This window comes from Amphibalanus amphitrite, unplaced genomic scaffold (genome assembly GCF_019059575.1).
Source record: "Amphibalanus amphitrite isolate SeventyFive unplaced genomic scaffold, NRLGWU_Aamphi_draft 001627F_arrow, whole genome shotgun sequence".
NCBI lineage: Eukaryota > Metazoa > Arthropoda > Thecostraca > Balanomorpha > Balanidae > Amphibalanus > Amphibalanus amphitrite.
The window spans coordinates 81,723-104,263 of NW_024883120.1; the positions used below are offsets into that span (position 1 = coordinate 81,723).

The window sequence follows — 22,541 nt, forward strand, 5'->3', positions numbered from 1 at the left end:
CCCCTCGGCCGGCGCGTATGTAGAAAACCAATAGGTCCGGCGAGGGTAAACATTAGTTTCGAGTTGAGAGATGGCCAGAATGGGTCCCTGGCTTGCACTTATCGGTTTGAGCACTCACAACATCAAGAAATTCCTCGAATCGAAAATATCTAAATTCAAAGTTGCAGCGCTTTGGATTCAGAGGGGCAGAGGGGCATTTCTCTGAATGTGTGACGTCAGCGCAGATCTAACGATTTTAAATATTTTACTAAAACGTGGTATGTAGGTATATGCTGCTTTGCGTGCAACAAGTGCCGCACTTTCAGCTGCCAAACTATTGCTTCCAAATAAAGTCTCTAGGAACAGCGGAGATCCCAAAAAGTAGACAAAAGTAAACGTCTAATATCTTCTTGAAAACCGGTGAACATTTTTCGGTGGAATTTGGTAGATATTTGCTTTCGCTCTTTCTGAACCGAGCGACATCACTTTCATGCCAATTCATCAACTTTTTTGAAAGTGGGAACTGGGAGGGTCCCTCTAAATGGGTACAATCATTTAGGGTGATTAATATAAGCCGGTACAGGGATGAGGGAGCTACTTTTCGACACAGGTGCTAAACTTAAGCAACCATTTAGCCTGCTTAAAATAAGCCGTCACAGGGAGCTCCGAGCTGGTTTTCGACATGGGTGCTAAACTTTTTACAGTGAAAGGTCAATATCCAATATTGACCTAGACCAATTAACAAGCATGGTATATCATTCAACGTACCTGACCATGACAAGCACGAAGAAGTCAAAATCGCGGCTGTGATAATGTTGGCAAAGCTTTTCAGCATTCACCAATAACCGAATCCCTACCTTGGAACACTTGACCTAACCTCAGAGGTCATCGGTTAACCCGAGACCCTAAAATCAGGCATCAGTCGTTGCGTCTCGTAACGGCGCGATTCGGCGAAACAACAACACGCCAGCTCTACACATACGCTCGCAATGGGGCAAAGCACTCAAGTTGGCTGTATTGAACCATGATTAGATAAAAGAGTAACTTCATAAAAGCGTCGTTAGCACCGGTTCGTAGATCTATATATATTCGGCAGGTTAGCTGTAGATCTATCTACATTCGGTAGGTGAGCTCATTCTAGTTACACCAAAAGTAAGCATTGCTAAAATAAATGCCAAAGTACAAACATAGCAATGATGCCTAAATTATTGTATCATTTCGCTTCGTTTTAAGTATTTCGTTGGTCGTTCTTAAAGCGAACGTCACAAGTCTGAATTCACTACAAGTACAAACCACTGTTATGGTTGACGAAAATCAGTATATCACTGTGTGTGTGACTTATCTAGCTTTGAATGCGCCAGCACTGTGTAATCTCAGGCACGTATCCAATGTCACGTCCCGAAGAGTCACCACGGTCACCGGTATTCGGCGGTTCCTCCAGTGGGATGTCTGATCTCGCCCAGCACTAGTTTCTACAGCGACACCATCCCCCTCTCGACTCCTCTTCAGTCTGAGTCCCAGTCGTCAGCATCGTCGCCGGAATTCTCGCCGAAGCGGTCCAGCGACACGCCATCCTCGTCACCGTCCTCCTCGGCGTGGCAGTAGCGGCCGCAGAAGCCCACCACCCCGATGCCGGCCAGCAGGATGACGCCCACCACCCCGGCGCCGATGAGGCCCGTCGGACTGGCGTCAGAGAGCAGCGCCTCAGCCCAGTGCTGCAGGATGCTCTCCTCGCCCCCTCCGCCCGAGCGCGAGCCGCCCGCGTCGGTGCCGTTGGTAGGGGAGAGGCTGTCGTCGGGCGGAACGCCGAACGAGCTGACCTCCATCCGAATCAGCAGCGACTCCACGCTGAAATGAGGCTCGCCGCGGAAGAAGGCGCCGAGGCCCGAGCGTGCCACCATGTGGAAGGTGCCCGCCTTCCGCGAGCGAAGCAGCGCCGGTTGAGTTTCGTTCAGGAAGAATGACGAAAAACACCAGATGCGAAGCTGGTTCTGGCTCTCGGCGCCCCAGAGCATGGCGAAACCCTCGACCACTTTGCCACACTCGAATCCCATCAGTTGTGTCATGAGCTTGTCCGGAGGAGTGAAATTGCGATGGAAGAATGGTGAGTCCGCGATGACGACCTGGCCTGTGTCGTGTTCATGAGGATCATTCAGCATTCGGTCCAGCACTTTCTGCATCTTTGTGAAGTTCAGGGTCACGCTGATGTGGTTTAGCAAGTTCGCGGGCTCAATTGTTATTGTCAAGTACTGGTAGCCATCCTGGAACTCTGAATATATTTTATTAAACAGGTACCCTTCAAATAATTTCTCTTTTGGCACAGACATACCGACATCGACCGTATCGTGCACAGAAGTGTTCGTCACGTTCGTAATTTCCATGAACCAGGCGTTCTTTATGCAAGAGTCGGCGGCATTTGTTGCAGTCTCACATCTGGGGCCGGTGAAATACTTCGAGCATGCGCATGTGCAGTCTTTCTTGAGGTAGCCGAAATTTAGACATTTAGGCGCTGCTCCTTGACTTTTCAGACACTCTTCTGCATATCTCTTGTCACAGCCATAACCTTTGTTTACCTGATAGATATCGAGATGCGAGAGATCTGGACAGCTCGACTGTCTGTGATCAAACAAATACTGCTTTCTTCTGTCACGAGCGACAACAATGGCAAACTCGGCGTGACCATCGACGTTCTGGCTTGTGAGCGGGTTTTTACTGGACAGATAGTCGAACGGCACTGGTGTTGTTCCCGATCCCTGGCTCTGCGGACATTTGGACATGCTACGCCACCGCTGGATGTGGTTGTACGGCACGGGCGGCCACATCTCGAGATCCATCTGCTCCGGGTTCACTGTGACATAGTCGTCTCGGTCGGGTCGGTTCATCGGAGACAACAGACCCAAAGTGTAGCTGATCATATCACGAACATCCAACAGATTGCAACGCTCGAATCGGTAGTCAACGCACATCTTCTGACAGCTCTTCGACTCTCCCTGATTCGGAAACTGATTTCCGAACAGGGAAGAACAGCATTTATACAAAAATGTGCCCACGTGAAGAATGCCGTGAGTCAAACTTTCCGGTCTTGAACATTGTTCGCCATCTACCGTCTTGAATTTTAGACAAGTATATTGCGACCACTGGGATGTTGCCAAAGTAAGTAAATCTGTTACCGTGGTTAAAGCATATCCACGAGTGCTATTCGTATCGACGTAATATTGCATTTCAGGGTTGCCGTATTCATCAAGCCACAGTTGCGACTTGTTTGGAGCGAAGTTTCCGTAAAGACTTCCTGCCAGACGACCAGCGATTTGCGTTGAATACGTGATATTGTTATCCAGCTTTCCTTTGCCGTCAACAAATGTGTCATCAAAAGGCAGGTCTTGAGCTGTGGTCTTCTTAATTAGGCATGCATAGAGCATAATTAAGATGAGTCGTGCAAATTTATTTTCGGAGTTGATGCCGAAGGAACGTTCAGTACATGCAATCATTTCTATTTTCTACTTTTATTGCGATGTAATTGCTTGAGACGTGGACAATCGCTTCATAGCTAAATCATGGTGCTGCATGCTTGATTCGAACTAATTACAATGTAGAATGAACCCAATGAAGACTCTGTCTTGCATTGCAGCAAGCGAGAAAATATGATTGCTGAGAAAATGCTCATGCCGATTTTAAGTATTTGGATCCAAAATATGAAATAAATAGCTTTCGTTTCTGAACTACCACTCACTTTTAATGCTGTGGACTATTTTGGTGAGCTTATTTTGACCATTCCTGATAAGCATTGCTGATAAAATTAGCATTGTTTTTCACAGGAAAAATAAAACAAAATTTAAGCGTGCTTCAACAGCGGAAATGAAGAGTATAACTATTAACGCGGCGTGAAATTGATCGCACTGGCGCAAAAGCGATATGGAAATGAAAAACAAAATAAGCGCCGATACGTTGAAATATGTATTGTGTTACTTCGAATACTCAAAAACTATCGTGATATGTGCGCAAAATCTGCCGCATGCCCCGTGGGACAACCACGAGGGACACCCATTATGTTCTTTTAACGTTGAAGCCTCGTGCAAAACATAACGCGAAACTGACATGAAGCAAATCAATGTAACAAGTTACTGCATTTTGCGTCCTGGGAAATGTACCGGCTAACAAATAAACTTGTAAATTCTTTTGGAATCCGCCTGCGTCATGAAGGACGCCTAGCTTTTTTCAGAGACGAAGTAAGCTGTGAAGACGGCCTAAGCAAGACGACGCTACTCGCGGCAGACCCAGACGCGACAAGATGATCGACATGGATCAACTGAACCTACCAGTTATTCAAAATAAGGATTGTGTGAAATGAAATATTGTTCTGTGTGTGAATGATGGACTTATGTGCTCGTATACAGGTTTATAACCCGCACCCTCATGGGGTCTGCCGAGCAACGCGGTCTGATGGGGTGGGGGGGGGGGGCATTTTGCCCCCCTAAGATCTCGAGAACCACGCAGCATAGCGACAAGCGGCAAACGGCGTTGGATAGCTTTAACGGGGAACTACCTTGAGACCCAATTTCATTGACCTCGGTCAAACCGATGACGTCACAGGTCAGGTCAAATGTCGAATTTTCACCGTTTACAGGCATTTCAAGAAATGCGTTGTAAAATAGAGTAAAATGCATTTCATTGAAAATAATCGATGAGGCAATGTTCGTCAAACACATATTTTGCTATTTGAGGTCACTGATACCAGGTCAGGTCACAGAGGTCAGGTCACGAGGGTCACAAATTAAAAATATCATGTGATACATGTTTTATGGTCCATTTTACATGCCAAATGCGATTATGTGGGACAGGCAGCCCTTGGGGTCAGTTGAGATTATGTTTTAGTGAAGTTCAGGTCAAGGTCAGGTCAAGGTCAGGTCAAATTAGGTCAAATTTCAAAGTTGGTATTTTTGCATAAAATGGGTATTTATTCGATGCAGCTCGTCACGGGGAGTTCAATGGTGGTCTCCGTTTTCCGCTACGTGTTCTAGAACTCCTAACAATTGAGTTCAAAAATTTGACGTCATCAATTTTGAGCAGTTTTTCGCTATAACTTGGCCAAAAGAAGAGGTATCGATCTGAAATTTGGTATGTATATCGAAGAGCGCAGGGACTATCACATATATTCCGTTTTTTTTTCGAAATTCGAAAATGTTTTGGAAGTATTTTGAGTTTTTCTAAAAAAAAATCAGCTTTTTTATTTTTGGGGGTTAAAATCCAAAAATTTCGAAAATCCGAGATAGCAGTTTTGTAGCGCCGTCTTTTCTCTACACAACCACATAAATAATTTTGAAATTGCTTGGTAACTGTAGAATTGGTGAGCGTTTCAAGATATCATGTTTTTTGCTCATTTTTACTCGAACATGACCTCAGTTTGACCTCAATAATACCTGACCCGAGGTGATCTGTGACTTGAAATTTTGTGTGAAGGTGTCAAATTGATGCCCGGTAAGGTACCCAAAATTTGGCGACGCTGCGCGCCGTCGTTTTCTCGCTATTTAAGAAAAACCACAGGGGGGCAAAAATGGCCCCCATCAGGGCGCGAGATAACCTATTTTTTTATTATGTAATCTTTTGAACTTATGCCATTTTTGGTCCAAAACTCAGAAATCAGTACGTCGCCAAACCTTAATACCTAAAAAAAAAATATGACCGACTTTTTTAAACTGCCTCACAATATAACTTCAATCAATTCCCAACAAGTAACCAAAAATTGGCGCGCACTGAGGACGTTTAACGCCCCCCCCCCTCCCTCCAGCAACTCGCGGGTTTTAAAGGGACCCTCCCACCTTCAAAAAAGTTAATGAATTGGCATGAAAGTGATGTCGCTCGGTTCAGAAAGAGCAAAAACGAATATCTACCAAATTTCATCGAAAAATATTCACCGGTTTTCAAGATATTAGACTTTTACTTTTGTTTACTTTTTGGGATCTCCGCTGTTCCTAGCGACTTTATTTGAAAGTGCGGCATTTGTTGCGCGCAAAGCAGCATATACCACCGCGTGCTACAAAACGTTTTAGTCAAACATTTAACGGACGTTCGAAAGCCTGATGACGTCATCAGATTCCCGTAATGGTTAAGAGATAGGGACCACGCTGGTCCCACCCTGCAAGTAAAGGGAAGAAATTTCTTGAACACCATAAAGCTGCGGGGGTTGCGACCAGGATAAATGGTGGTTTCTGAGCCTGGCCGCAAACTTGGCTATCTCAACTCAAAACTAATGTTAAGGTGGGAGGGTCCCTTTAAGTCACATTTTACATCTCGGGAAATGTTTTTTATTCGAACCTTTTATTTGCGTAACATTGCTTGCAAGCATGTGCTACCAGTTAGCTCTGACCTTTCAATTTAAGTTTCAGTAAGTTTTTCCCCATTATCATGCGCTCTAGAGTTGAGAGCACCATAATTGGACATCACAGTTTACAATACCTACCTAAAGCGTCTTGTAGTAAGTCAATACCACATCGAATTACGTCAAGTTGTTAGCTTGAAACCACTATTCATTACACACCTGATACCACAGCAACCAACTACTATAGGTTCAATGATATACACTCAGCTCGAAGGACGAAGGATCGTTATTCAGCGCTGCAACAGCGCCAGCTTTGCTGGTAACAAACGGGCTGCCTGAAGCCAGCTAGCTTTCACAATGTCGCACGTCTAGTTTGTAAGTACGCATTCACAATATGCAAGCTATGACGAGCACTGAGCGGCAGAGCCGTGGGCGACAGTGAGTTGTTAGAGCCATTCCATCCCACGCTCGTCATCTTAATGAACCGTATCTGTCGTCCCAGACAGACCTTCACTTGGTGCTGTCCTCTGGGACTTGTTAACTCGATTCTAACGTTGCTGACGGGGATACGTCCTGACGACCACGGCATGATCATGACTCTTAGGTACTGTTTATGGTTTCGTGTCCATGTTCTGTTTTGCGCAGCAGATGATTTATGGTGCGAGTGATGCTGTTGAGTTTCTTCTTCACCCTTGTGTGCCTTGTGCAATGTATCGACATGCATACCTTTGAAGGTATGCAGTAAACGACAGAAACGTACCTGTTCAGCCTCTGTAAAAAGTACCTGCTTAACACAGCACGTGTCAAGAAAATGCATCACAAAATGTCGCAGACAGCAGGTAATATCAGTAGGGGTAATATCGCCGCTGATATCGCCGCACATTGCCGTCACACTAAGGCGATATTTAAACTATGAAATTGTTGTCTTAATTAATTGTGTAATTAAAAAGATCAAGATCAAATCGTATTGCCAATGCAGTTATATTAATTTCCGTAGGGTCTTCTTGCACTGACCCTCAACGTTACTTGAAAAATAAAAAGTACCCAGACCGGATAGCAAAGTGCACGCCATTAGAGGTTGAGATGTAGGGATGCATCTTTGAAAAATCCAATGCCCTACCCATTAAGCGATTTTTATTATAATGGAAGCCTGGAAGGTGGACAAAATCTATCAGCGGCCATCGTCTTTGATGAGTTGGAAAAGGCACGACTCTCAGGAGTCTTTGCGCACAGAAAAAGGTTATGGCTCGACAAAAATGGAGATCCGAAGATATGGTATACGACTCAGAAGAGTACATATCTCAATACGCCGGCAGCGATGCGGGCTGTTGTGGGAATAGTGCTTCTAACAGCTCATCTATGGACGAAACATACCGACGGTTGCATTCAGTTTGTTAACCTTGGTGCCGGTGCATGCTCGGAACAAGAAACACTGGATCACGGGGTTCTAAATATCAATACATTTCGAGCAAAATGCTGTTCGACATACCTTGGCTATCGCTACGGTGAAGAGGGCGGCGCCGAAAAATGTCAAGAAATGTGCATTGATAGCCGCGGCTGTTCACACATTGAGATGGAGAGACTGGTGAGTAACACATTAGGTTTGTTGTCACCAATAAACCGGCCCGATCGGGACGATTACATTGTCTTCCATCCTGAACTTTTGAGCGAACGACTGTGGCCTCCGTTGTCATTTGATGTCAAACCAAAGTGGCTGAGTTTGCAGAAATGCTCTAGCTCTGCTGTCAGCATGGATGTTCCAGTACCTTACGATTATTTGTCCACGATGCACCCCATTACTTCGGAGCATGTAGACTCAATGGGTGATCCACATGGTGTCATAGTTACAAAAGACGGTACAAAGCAATATTTACTAGATCATCGCCATGCTACGTGTCCTACATTGTCACACCTGGATATTTATCAAGTTCATAAAACGTACGGATGTGAGAAGAAATTCGCGAAAGACTGCACAGATACCCCTCCAAAATGTTTAAATTATGGGTACTTGAAAAAAGACTGCACTTGTGCCTGCTTGAAACAATTTGGAGGTCCAAGATGTGAAAAAGTGATCGATACTGGTCCCGATTTTTGTTATAACAACACGTGGTTTTTGAACATCAATGCATCTGGATTGTACAACACTTCAAATCTTGAGATGCACGTTAGTGAGAAGCTCCCGACTGTCACAGACGCAAACCGCCACGTCAAGCTAATGCAGTTCCTTACAATTTCTATACGACTAGCCGAGGAACGAAAGCATATAAACGTGGCTCTGAACCATACAGCAATGCAAACAATCATCAGCAAAATGCAGGATAAGCTCGAAGACATGCTGGCAAACATCACCATGACCGAATGCGACATGCACTCGGGCGGCTTTGTGCTCTACTGGGGCGCCAGCGAGTCCAAACACATCCGTGTCTGGTGCTTCTCCTCGCTGCTACTCAACGAGCCTTCGCCCATCATGCTGCGCTCGCGGGTGCCAGAAGCCATGGACCTGGTGTTCCGCTCCAGTCTGGGCATCCTCACAGGGGAAGCGCAGCTGAGTATCGACTCGCTGCAGCTGCAGCTGGAGGTGAGCTCGTTCGGCGTGATGAACCGCACCAAGCGCGACTCGGCCGACAAGCAGGACGGTGGCGGCCGCTCCTCCGGCGGCGGCATCGTCAAGAGCGTGGCCGAGGCGCTGATGGAGGCCGGCGCCGGAGGTATCGTCGGCGCGGTGCTCATGGGCGTCCTCCTGCTGGCCACCATCGGAGGACTGGCCGCCTGGATGTGGTCACGCGCTGACGACGACGACGACTCCGAGTACTCCGACTACAGCAGCTCGGACGAGTCGGAAGCAGACGACGCGCAGGATGCGGAGAGGGGCTCGCCGGAGGGTGACGCGAAGGAGCCGGCAGGAGACTCGGCGGAGGACGGAGCGGGAGGGGCGGCAGCGGAGAAGGCGGAAACTGCCGCCGACACCGGGACGTAGAATGTGGAAAATGGTGCGGGAATTGGAATGTGGATGGTGGAAATGTCCTCTCTCAGAGATGGAGTTAGCGAGGCATGGTGGATGTTCAGGGCCGGTGACGTGACCGGTGGTTGACGAAAGGAATCAGTAGTGGACGAGGAAGAAGGAAATGAAGAAAGAAGGGCAAGACAATCGCTTCCCAAGGCATGGTTACCAACGACTGTCAGCGAACAAACATCCAATGTCATAACGGCATTCCCCGTGCAGCTCGAAAACCATTACGAACGATTTGCTTCCCTTGCCGCCGTGAAGCTTCAAGAGATTCGCTTTATCCTACAAAACGCTTAACTAAAGGAAAGATAATGAAGTGAGTGTTATAAAATGTTGAATTGATCTGACGTTTAATCTCTGTTATGTTCGCAGGGTGCTGTGAAGGTGGATATATATTCCCATCTACCGAAAATATATCTATCAATCGGGACACGTCTAAATTTAGTATCGAGGTCACAATTTAGTATCGAGCGCCATGTTCTGGAGCTGGTTAGATTGTTGTAATATATGCGGCTCACTTAGCTGACCTTACCTGATAATTGTCATACCTACTGCAGCGTCCGTAACAATACAGACTTGCGACTTTCCATTAAAAAATAACAGTTTTTTAAATCAATGTTGCGAAGCTATTTTCTGGAAGGAGGAAAGGCATGCCGCAGTAGGAAAATACGAACAAAGACGTTAAAACCAAAACATACGAGTGACAATGATGGCCATGTATTGATGTTGAATTGTGCCGACTCCGAAACCCAGAGACACGAGCACATCTTGGGAGCGCCAGATGCCTGTGCGCATGTTACACAAAACAAGAAACGTTAAACAATGCAACAGAGGTACAACAAGTATAACTAGGTACTCATATCATGTGTAAGATGGTTGTGTTGCCATGATTCTATAGATATAGAGTAAAATGATCAATAGTATGGCATTGAATATGAGTATTAGGTACTCTGTATGTGAGCTGGCTAAAAGGGAAAGATTTCACGTGAAAAAATCAGTTTACATGTATCTCTTAATTGTTTGGATGCGAATACTTATTACTCCTTCACTTACATAAAGTTATTGAAATCGTCACATTCAAATGCCATCTCATTGATCATTTGATTCTATATCTACACCAGCAGTACACGACCAACGGACGGGTAACAGTAACACATTATCACGTCGTGTTTCTGAAGTGACAGTCCTGCATAAAGCTGGAAACCATACACTTTGAACTTGAGTATGGAGGTGAATGAGAAAAACCTTGTGCTCAATAATCGGATGGTCCATTTCATGCCATCGAATGGTCCAATTCACTTTGAAACAACGTTTACACATTAGGCCTTATGCTGTGCCTAGGAAATTACTGCCGCTTCCATCAGCTTTTAAACTCGCGGCGTTATTTTCTGTTCGGGCGACCGCCCCGGACATCAAAACATGACGTATATCACACGGATCGCACGGCGCTGACACGACTCCCGCCAGACCGATTAGCGCGCCAAAAGGAGCGCCCGGCCGGGCTTCCAGACACAGACGGACATTCTCCGACCGTCTCATAAACAGAGAGATGCTCACTCCGAGCGGACACCGATCGAACGCCAATCCAATCCCGCCGCCAGGACAAAAACACAACGCCATGCCGCTACACCGTTGGATACAGGTAGACAGCGGTACACCGGACCGAAGCTCTTCTCGTGTTTATCCTATAGACAACGGCTTTCTCTCAGTTCTTTCTCTTCAAAAATTGATAGCGCACCAGGCAACATGTCACATTACCGCTCAATTGCTAACGATTACTGTCAGCAGTTCCTTCGCGTCAAACTTAGATGGAGTTTGATCATTACCCACCAGATCTCTTTTGATCACTGTCATCACTCTCGAACGAGCCGAGGCTTTTAATCCCATCAGGCATCAGTCTCTGAATCAGCACGTCATCACTGCTGGCTTCCTCTCGATACTATCCTCTCTGTCTCATTATATGGATGCCTCTAGCGGCACGCGCTGGTAATGCGTCCCATTCTCCAGGAGGACACAGACACGCTCGGGCGGCCAGTCATCCTCTGCCGCGGCGGCCGCGGTCAGTTCGGTGGGCTCGCGGCGCGCTCGGCTGCTCCTCCACTCGCTGGAGGCCAGCACGGGCGACCACGAGCTGGGACAGTTGCCCTCGCTCTTGGAGAGGCCGTGCCGGTGGCGCGAACAGCCGCCGCAGCCGAGCTCGGCCTGGCTGCGCGCGTGCGCCGGCTCCGAGCGGCTGCGAGGCGAGCCGGCTCCGCGGCATTGGACGCAGCACAGCTGCACGCCGGGCGGCTCGGGCGGCGGCGGGGGCGGCGGCAGCTCGGCCAGCGAGCCGCCGCCGCCGCGCTCCGAACTGCCGCTCTGCCGAAACACTACCAGAAGCTTGTTGGAGGCGCGCCGCGCCGGACGCCGCCGTCGGCGACAGCACAGGTTTTCGCGAAATGCCACGCGGAAGCGTTTTGACATGACGTTGTAGAGTACCGGGTTGATGGCCGAGTTGAAGTAGTAAAGCACGCCTGAAACAGACAGCGGGTAATCAGTCAGAGTGGATGCCTGCGGCAGACAGGCTGTGGGCTCGTGGACTGTGCAAGTGAAATCAATCACTTCAGCTTGAGATACCCTTCGCTCACATGTCTTTATCATCAGTATGCTGAGGCAAATCCCTCAGCGTTCAATTGCTGTGAACTTGAGCTATGTGCTGACAAAGTTCAATTACTATGTTTTGCGTGTGCTTTATTGCCATATTCTACATTCTTTCCAACAGGTGATGGGGAAGACTTCATATTGCGCTAGAAGCATGCAGGACAATATTCCAGCTTCAGCATACTTCAATGCGCTGCTTTCGAGCACGTGTTGCAATGCACATAATGTTCAAATATGGTAGGGAACTTTGAAGTCAGCCCCCACTCAGCGTTTGCTCCCACGTTTTATTGGCACAATTCGTCACCACTCTGAGGAGGATCCTGTGTTTCTGCATTTCTTTATTAAATTTTGGGCAGCAACAATGCTTAAAGGCCACGAAGGGCGGTTAGCCTGGATCATGATGCCTCCAGCTGGCACGGTGCTTCTGGACATACACTGAAATGCCCTCTCTTCCTCTTCTGTGGTCGTTGGAGAGAGACAGACCAGACGGACGGACAGACGGACGGACGGACAGACGGACAGACGGACAGACGGACAGACGGACAGACGGACAGAAGGACAGATATGGAGAGACGATCAGAGTGGAGAATAAGAGCAGGAACGGCGCAAGGGACATGGAATGAAAAAAGCGTTGAAAGAACTATTAGATTGTCGGTGACTATAGGAGACAAATAATAAAAGGAGGAACGAGCGACAATACGTGGAACGGAAGAAGAGAGCGATTGAAGTAATCGAAAAACAAACAGCGAGTGACGGCAGAAATGGTCAGCAACTCGGGCGTCTGGCTGCAGAGGACGACCGGAGAAACCCGGGCGGCGTCTCTGAGTCTACACTGGCGTCGCCTCGGCCCGACGGGCGCCAGAGCTCCTCGCTCCGCCAAATCGATATTCACGGCCGGCACACAACGGCAGTTTAATGCGTGATAAATTCGGCGTCTGATTCAGCCATACATACCAGACTCGCATGCCTAATGTGTGGAGATCCACTGTAAAGTCATCAAATCACTGCTGTCACAATAGTGGTGTTTCAATTTCTAAAGAATACGCGAGAAAGGCGTTGCTACAAAGACGGAGGAGTGATCGATGTAGGTAGTAAAACAGGAGAAATAACAAAAAAGTTGTTTTAGAAACTATGTAATACTATTAGGAACTTGCAGCATAATTAACCCGTGCACCGACGAGGGTCTGCGCCAACTTCGTACCGACGGGGGGGGGGGGGGCGGATGACCGCCCCCCCCCCTGAGATCTCGAGAACGAAGCAAGATAGCGACAAGCGGTAAACGGCATCGGATACGCACGGCCAAGATCTACAATTTTTACTAAGGTCATTTTCAGGTCAGGTCAAAGATGACGTCACAGGGGTCGAAAAAGTCAAAATAACGGCGCTAGATATGGAGAGAGTTTTTCTCGAATAACTTTCGAATTAGTCAAGATAGGAACAAACTAAGGGCATCATCGTGATCCTCTCGTCAATCCGCATCGAATGATATATATGTTGACCTCGAAAGGTCAAGGTCAAAGGTTGACCTCAGGTCACGTGACCTCGAGGTCATCATGTATATCATTCGATGCGTCTTGACGAGCTGAACACAATGAGACCATCCACGCGTCTGTATCTTGTTCCTGTACGGAGTTATTGGCCAAAAACCTTTGGTGACCTTTGATGACGTCACATGACCTCACAGCTGCCCAACAGCAAAACAGACCTCAAGGTAGTGAAGGTTGATCGTATATGAAGTCATGTATGGTATATGGGGCCATTCCGACCCGTTTTAGTGGTAAAAACAGGGAGTTGATTTTTCCCCCATTGACTTATAATGGGGAGGTCGCGAAATTGACCTGACCTTAGGTCACCGATATCAAAATTCCGAGATATACAAATTGTAGCTACTAATGACCTAATAATATCCTGTGAGTTTCAAAGGCCTCCGACATCTACTGTAGCTCTGGCACGGTGACAAAGTTGCAAAAAAGTGACTTGAGGTTGGGTCATTCAAAGTGACCTGGTGACCTGACCTTAAAAGGTAGGAGGTTCAAACTTGCACACCATGTGTAAAATTGATGAGGTTATAGTCATACCAAATTTCGCGGCGGCGTAGAAAAACCTCAGGGGGGGGGCGGATATCCGCCCCCCCGTCGGTGCGCGGATTAACATCCTTATTAGCACAACAAAAAGGTAGCCGCAATATGCATAATATTACCTATACCTATACGTCTGTTAATTCCAAGCAAGCCGCAGGAAATCTGTTTTTCAGCCATGTTGGGTGAGTACTGAGTCATATGTCGACTACACGGTGGTATTTTTGTACGGGAGATAATCTAATAAGTCGAACGACAAACAACGGTTGTATTACCAATTATGCCAGACGTGACTCTCTTGACGTAAAAAATATTTGAAGGCATTCACATTTGCATAGACATAAACGGCCAATTTAGCTTGTTGCTGTGCGTGACGTTGCGAAGGTATTAGCGAGGTTTGAACTGCAAAACATCTCGGTTTTACCCGGCTTAACCCGGCCGGGCCCGGGGGGTAATCCCAACCACCGCAGCCCGGGGGGGGGGGGGCGTTTATCGCCCCCCTGTCTAACTCCGTAAATAAGGGAGCTACGGAAACAAAAGCGATACCAAACGAAAGGTCCTTACGAGACAATTCTAAAGCACCTAAAATTTTTGACCTCAGGTCAATTTTCAAGGTCAGAGGTCAAGGTCAAAGCAAAAACCGGCACATGTGTAGTGATCTCAAAGTAAGCCTTCTAGAGGACGGCAGGCTGCATGAAACCGGCAAAATTGGGTGTCAAACAAAAGACGAGAATCTGAGGATTCGAAAACTGTGCTCAAAATCAAAGGTCAAGGTCAAGGTCACGCTCAAAATTGACCTCAAGCTTGGCACTTTTTCGCACATCTTGCGTGCTAACTTCCAAGATGTTTTGAAATGTTTTGAGGCTTATCAGTTCCCTATTTGTGGTTCATCTTACGATACAAGGCTGCTCAAAGGTCAAGGTCACAGAAGAGTATCCCTGCTAGAGGCTGTTTCACTAATTCAAGTTAGTGATAATAAATAAGACAATTTTGCCATCCGGAAGCTCTAAATGAAGGCAGGGACCGCGGATTCAAATTCTCGTAGGGTGTGCACGATGTGGCGATTGGGCCCCCCATCTCACGCCGGGCCCCTTCCAAAAAGTCAGCGCCGCCACTGCTCCGGAATAAGCCGGTTCTAAGGAAGCGGGGCGGGAAAACCTTCAAAATTGACGGTCGTAAGATGACTGAGCGAGCATCTTACGGTCAGGAGATGCATGAGCAGAGTAAATGCACAATGCACATGCATGCATGCATGCATGCAACGTGATCCAAATCGATCTTCGATTTTCCCAAACAGGCCCCTAAAGGCTTACAGTGACCTTCAAGGGTCCCTACGGGCCTCAGAGAGCCCTTTTGCACAGTTGATGTTGGCACACTTCTTTTTATCATGGATTACATGAATTAGATTAAAAATAAAACACGGCCGGCGGGATGTTTGGGCCCATCGATTTGGCCCCTATGACCTATGGGGCCTCCTGCCCCCTTAGCTTCCCCATTGCTCTACGGCCCACACGCTGGCTTTGGGGCCCCATGAAGGCCGCACGCCAGCTCCTGAGACCCAACGCCGGCAATTCTAAGGGTCACCGGCGCACCGCACACGGTCTTTGAAGGTCCCATAACGGCCTCTGGAATACCTCATGTACATAGAAATATGGATGCCCACGCCGCTTCTTGGGCCCCCACACCGGGCTCTTTGACACCGTTCGCCGGCTCCATGGGGTACCAACTACCAACAGTAGCGGCGGAACACCTTCAGTTAAGGGGGGGGGGGCACTGCCGACTTTTGGTCCCATTCTTTCCATGCAACGCCCATAAGGCTAATGTTAAAATGCCCAAATCAAAGGGGGCACGGTGCCCCGGTGCCCTCCCCGTTCCGCCGCCTATGACTACCAAGCAAGCTCGCCTGGAGGTCCCCCACCGTCTCTTGGCGCCCGAGTAGCCTCGATGCCTGAATAGGGCCCCGAGACATTGACCTTGGCCAAAAAGCGTTCGTCTAGGCCCTCAGAAACTGGTGTGAGCCCTGAGATTACTGTGTGGGCTACTCAGGCACTTCTGTCGGGTCATCATGCATCGATTTGGGTCCGAGCTAGTGAGGGTTATCAGAAGCATCCTTTAGCCCTGCGACTTCAGAGGTTGGTGTGAGATCCTAAAAAGAAAGTGAGGGCACTCCGAGGCTTGCAGAGGGCTTTTCCTCGGAGGTCGGCCTTCGCCGAACGGCGTTCCTCAAACTGGTGTAGGGCGCTGAGATTACTGAATGGGACTCTCGACTGTTGGCATGGGGCCCTCAACTATCAGCACGGAGCCCTCAGGAGCCGGTAAGGGCTCCTCTGCGGCATGCATAAGCCATCCGATCTCAGAGGCCGGTGTGAGATCCTAAACAAGAGCTGAGTGCACTTAAAAACCTGCGTAGGGCCCTCAGAGATCAGCTTTGACCAGACGGCGGTCGTGGACGCCCTTAGAAACTGACGTAGGGGGCCGCCTCAGTCGGTCGGCCCTCTCACATCAGCCTGGGGATCTCAGGAATCGGCCTGGGGCCCTCGAGAGCCGGTTAGGGCCCTCGGAAAGTGGCATGGTACCCTGAGATAGCTGTGTAAGGCCCTCGGGTAACGGCTTGGGGCCCTCGGGCATCGGCCTGCGCCCCCGGGCATTGGCCAGAGGTCCTTGGATATCGGTCTGGACTCTGGGGCCCCTCAAGAGCCGGTGAGGGCCTTCATAAACTGGTATGGGGCCCTGAGATAACTATGTGGGCTTTCAGGTGCTGATGCGGGACCCTTAGGCATCGGCCCCAAGAGGGGGTTAAGGAGGGCAGGGGGCAGGGGCCCTCAAGAGCCGGTTAGGGCCCTCAGAAACTGGCGTGGATCCCTGAGCTAGCCATGTAGGTACTCAGACACCGGCGTGGGACCTTTAGACATCGACTTGGGGCCCTCAGGCATCGGCCTGGGCGCTCAAGAGCCGGTGGGAGCGCTAAAAATGGCGTGGGTGGGGTTCTGAGATAACCCCTGAGATAACACTAGAACCTGTTCACGCCTTCAGGCACCGGTGCGGGACCATCAGGCTCGCGCTGGGGCCCTCGAGAATCGGCTTGGGACACTCAAGCGCCAGGGCCGCATGGGCCCCCACAACGAACTGTGGGTGTGCAAAAATAGGTGTTTGCACACCCTTAGGATTTACAGGGTGTGCAATTGCACACCCTGCCCCCCGGAATCCGCGGTCCCTGAATGAAGGCTTAGAGGAAAATAGATGGCAGATTCGTGATCAGCGGATACAAATCCATCATAAACGACCTTTCATGAGTCAAGGTCAACCAGAGGTCATTCGAGGTCACATGAGGTCAACATAAAATTTGACCTTTTCCGAACAAAATATATATCATTCGACGCGGCTTGACAAGGCGAATGCGATGGTACCACTGCCGTAGCTCTAGGACCATTTTTGCGAAAAACTAAAACCACATTTCGGGGTCGTTGACCTGACCTCTGACCTCAGGTCACCAGAACTATTTTAGCGTTTGACCTAGAGAAAAATAGAAAAATAGTTTTCTATTTTTCTCTAGGTCAAACGCTACACAACCGTGCTCGTAATTTGTCTTTATCTTTAAAACTCTATTTTTAGCAGCTATTTGAAGTTTGCGTCTGTGACGCCGAAGTTTGCCGTGCAGGGGTCTAGAAAAATGGACCTTGTGACGTCATCAAGGGGGCTAGGTACAAATTTTTTACTTCAGAAGATGTCAAATTGATGGGAGAAAAGGTACTGAAAGTTTCGCTTTCCTATCTCTAAGCGTTCGGGAGCTATCGCAAATATTCGCCAGGGGGGCGAAAAACGCCCCCCCCCCGGGCCCGCGAGGGTTAAGTGGGTTTTACCGCTGTAGAACAACGTGATACTGTCCTATCTACTCGCCTTTGTTCACTGTCCTTACCTGAAAAAATAAAGCATGCTGCTGAAGATACGGCAAGTTTCGTGTTGATCCGTCAAACGGTTTAGAAGATATTAACGAAAAAGGGGGGGGCTCTGTAGAGCCCCCAGTCATGCGCGGGTTAAAATGTTGCATGAAATGTGGATGGTGTGTCAGCACATGCGATTCGTGCTTTTTGACATTCCCCGTAATTCTGTCTTAAGAACTTCTGAGATAGAAAATACGCGTTCATTTTGAATATTAATAAATCGGACCCGGCTGACGAAATCACCACCTCGACATTTTGAAGCCCACCATTGATCAAATTATCAGTGCTAGGCTACATTACAAAATCTTTCATCGACAGGCGTCTTCACGATTCCGAATTGGCGGCGTGGGGGATCCCTCCCTAAAGAAACTCAGACACCTTTCGGCACGGACCAGATTAATCAGACGAAGCGCCTATCTCCCCTGGGCAGACACAGACAGACACACAGACAGACATACAGCCGGCGTCGGCGGCGCCCCGGAACAGTGCCTCCGCCGACTGCCTTGGCAGACTGCGAACCGTTAGGGAGTGGGATGCGGAGCCGATATTTCCTTTGGTATGTGTTCAGACGGAAAGCAATCTGAGCGGGATTAAATTCGTGACGGCTGCCGCCACCGCAAATGGATAAACAGTGGACTAGCTGGAATATTTGAAAGCGTACCTCTCTGCTGGTAAACACTGTAGTGTTGGATGTATGATACATCATATTGATATGCGTATTATGATGGCTGTTACGTACCCCAACAACAAAAATTGGATCTCACAGTTTTTCTTGTGTCTCCAGTTAACCCAATGGAAAATAATGACCTCTAGCTTGCTCCCATGCAGCTCTTAAAGGACCGACTATTTCCGATCAACGCAACATGGCGTTATAGAGCACCAGTCCACTTCGCTGAAATGGAGATCTCTTTAGAGCATGGTTCGTACTTCAGCTGATTGTTACTGAGCACATCAAAGCCGCGCTCTCCATTGGTTGCATCAATGAAATAAAGCTCACGTCACAACGGGCACTGGCAATAGTGTTCAATTACATTATAGCTAGATCACCAGAGCCAAACAATTTTCAAAATGAACTTATGTGTCGGACGCAATCTAGCAATAATCCTCGGTTGACGGCAAAACAGGACAGGCTTTATATTGAGTTCACCCCTTTCACCACTACAGAAAGGATGGTCCACTGATCCGGGTTATTCTATTTCGTTACTTCTGTGCCACATTCATTGTTACCTGTAAACCAGACTTACTGACGGATAAAACTTGTTCTGACTGTATTAATCGACATTAATAAATCACTGATAATTTACGTGTCCCATAGCTAACGCACTGTACATACCAGATATGTTGAGGAACGGGCAGCAAGAAGACTATTTACGAAATGTGACAACTTAATTAGGTTGTTACTACTCACTGACCAATAAATCTTCTAATAACCAAGTAATTTTAGCGCTACAACTGTTAACCCGCGCCCCACTGGGGGGGGGGCTATTCATAGCCCCCCCTCCAGTTTTTCTTCAATAACTTCCAAACGGCTTGACGGATCGGCGCCAAACTTTCAGTACCTTCGGCTGCATCAATTTGACACCTTGTGTCAAAATTTGACCTTCGTACCTGCCATAGGTCGGCCGGAAATGACGTCAGAGTGACGTCATGTTCGTCCGATTTCGACGCAAAACATTGAACCACGGCAATCGCTCCCAAGAGCTCAGTGTTTAACCCTATTCCTGGCGGGCTCCGCCGGGACAAGAAACTGGCGGGGGGGGGGGCCGATTCGGCCCCCCCCCTGAGATCTCGAGAACGAAGCAAGATAGCGACAAGCGGTAAACGGCATCGGATACGCATGGACAAGGTCTACAATTTTTACCTAGGTCATTTTCAGGTCAGGTCAAAGATGACGTCACAGGGGTCGAAAAAGTCAAAATGGCGGCGCTAGATATGGAGAGAGTTTTTCTCGAATAACTTTCGAATTAGTCAAGATAGGAGCAAACTAAGGGCATCATCGTGATCCTCTCGTCAATCCGCATCGAATGATATATATGTTGACCTCGAAAGGTCAAGGTCAAAGGTTGACCTCAGGTCACGTGACCTCGAGGTCATCATGTATATCATTCGATGCGTCTTGACGAGCTGAACACAATGAGACCATCCACGCGTCTGTATCTTGTTCCTGTACGGAGTTATTGGCCAAAAACATTTGGTGACCTTTGATGACGTCACATGACCTCACAGCTGCCCAACAGCAAAACAGACCTCAAGGTAGTGAAGGTTGATCGTATATGAAGTCATGTATGGTATATGGGGCCATTCCGACCCGTTTTAGTGGTAAAAACAGGGAGTTGATTTTTCCCCCCTTGACTTATAATGGGGAGGTCGCGAAATTGACCTGACCTTAGGTCACCGATATCAAAATTCCGAGATATACAAATTGCACATACTGGTACCCTTACTAAAGCCTGAAGAGAAGAAATTGATCGGTCAAAAACTTTAGCTCTGGCGTGATTGCAAACTTTTCTGAGGTAGGGTCACCAAACCGCCTCTGGTGACCTGACCTGAGGTCAGATCAACTCAAAATTTTCAGACATGTTGCGTAGAAGCCTTATAGGAAAAGTCAGGAAATTTGAGCTTCCTAGCTCAACGCGTTTGGGAGAAATAACCAAAAAACCTCAGGGGGGGGGGCTCCTGAGGCCCCCCCCGCCAGGAATAGGGTTAAGCTAGATCCAATTTCTTTGCATGAAAGGACTCAGAATTGACCGCGCTATCAAACTGCTATCTCGGATTTTCAAAGTTTTGAAAATTTTGAAAATTTTATATAATAATATTCAAAGTTTATATTTTTATATTTTTTTCAAAAAATTTTTGACTTTTCGGAAAAACCGGAATATATGTGACAAAACGCATGATTATGACTAACTCTAGCAAATTTTAGCTAAATATCTTCAAAAATGGCCAAGTTATACGCATTATTGCAAAAAAATTCACAATTATTAATTTTTCAAATCAATTTTTCAGTACGTATTGGACATCGTACACCAATATAAATGGCACCATCGTGTTCCTGAGCTCAAACTGCATATTTTTTGTTGAAAAATCTCAACTTCAAAATTTGACCTTTTTTGACCTGAAAGTGACCTGACCTAAGCTAAATTCGACTCAAAATGACCTCGAATGACACAGACGACATCAAATTCGAAATCTATGGCCTAAATGGACCATAAAACATGTGTCACGTGACCGACGCATGATATAATATTTTCGTGACCTGTGATGACCTGACCCTGACCTGAAAATCAAAGTACAAGTTTGGTACCCTCAAGGTATCTAGAGCATCTGCTCACGAGTGTGGAAACCAAAAATGAGCCTGATCTGACTTGTAAGACGGCGGCCAGAGCCCAAAATGTGAACAAGCCAAAGTGCTAATAATTTTTACTTTGACCTGACCTGTGACGTCATCGGTGACCTCGAGGTCAATAAAATTAGGTTTCGCTCGACAGTTTTTCCGGGGCTATCAGACGCCGTTTGAATTTTGACGATCGGCCCAGTAGTTTCGGAGTTAGGAGGGGGGCTATGAATAGCCCCCCCCCCCCCCAGTAGGGCGTGTTATACACAGACCCCAGTGGGGCGCGGGTTAAATCATGCATACCTACAACCAACGGCCCATTTAAATGCTGTATATAGTGAAAAAAGTATAGACACAGGCGTGCATCAAGACACAAGCTCAGACACAAACATAGTCACAGACACATCACAATCACAAACACAAACACAGACACAAGCACAGAAACAAACACAGACACGAACAAAGGCACAACCACAGACACGAACATAGTCGCAGACACAATCAAAATCACAATCACAATCACAATCACAGTCTCAATCACAATCACAATCACAATCACAAAAACAAACATAATCACAAATACCACCAAAAACACAGGCATAACCACAGACACAAGCACAAACACAAACACAAACACAAACACAAGCACAAACACAAACACAAAGCACCCTCAGTTGACTGCAGCTCACCGGCCACGTAGAAGATCCACTCGTTGACGGTACGGAGCGTCTCACTGGTCCAGTTGTCCCAGACGGTGCCGTACGTGAACAGCAGCCGCTGGGCGTGGAATGGGGCCCAGCAGAGGAAGAAGACAATCACCACCGCCACTGCCGGACATAAAGTGAGATAATGACGTCAACAGAGATATCAAAGGAGGGAGAGAGAGACAGAGAGAGAGAGAGAGAGAGAGAGAGAGAGAGAGAGAGAGAGAGAGAGAGAGAGAGAGAGAGAGAGAGGAGGGGGATAGAGAGAGAGAGAGAGAGAGAGAGAGAGAGAGAGAGAGAGAGAGAGAGAGAGAGAGAGAGAGAGAGAGAGAGAGAGAGAGAGAGAGAGAGAGAGAGAGAGAGAGAGAGAGAGAGAGAGAGGACAAAACTAAATGTGACACTCAAGGCGTCAAATGTCACTCATCCAGGCTGCGAGGCATACGAGTACATTTATTTACTCGTATATAATCCTGGTTTATGTCGTTCCGAAATCGGTACAATATGTACAATGTTGTGCGTGCAATACAACACGTACAATTTTT

The 22,541-nt window shown here is 47.7% G+C and overlaps 1 protein-coding gene across 1 annotated transcript in view; it reads right to left on the reverse strand.

Annotated features, from left to right (window-relative positions):
* Nucleotides 1-9,921: 9,921 nt before the first annotated feature.
* Nucleotides 9,922-22,541, reverse strand: part of LOC122374258 (neuromedin-U receptor 1-like) — a gene marked incomplete at its 5' end in the record, with an annotated part of 39,885 nt that continues 27,265 nt past the window's right edge. Inside the window, 2 exons of the mRNA XM_043352892.1 lie at nucleotides 9,922-11,815; nucleotides 21,985-22,122. Of these exons, the coding sequence (XP_043208827.1) occupies nucleotides 11,259-11,815; nucleotides 21,985-22,122 (695 nt within the window). The remainder of the gene's footprint in view (nucleotides 11,816-21,984; nucleotides 22,123-22,541) is intronic.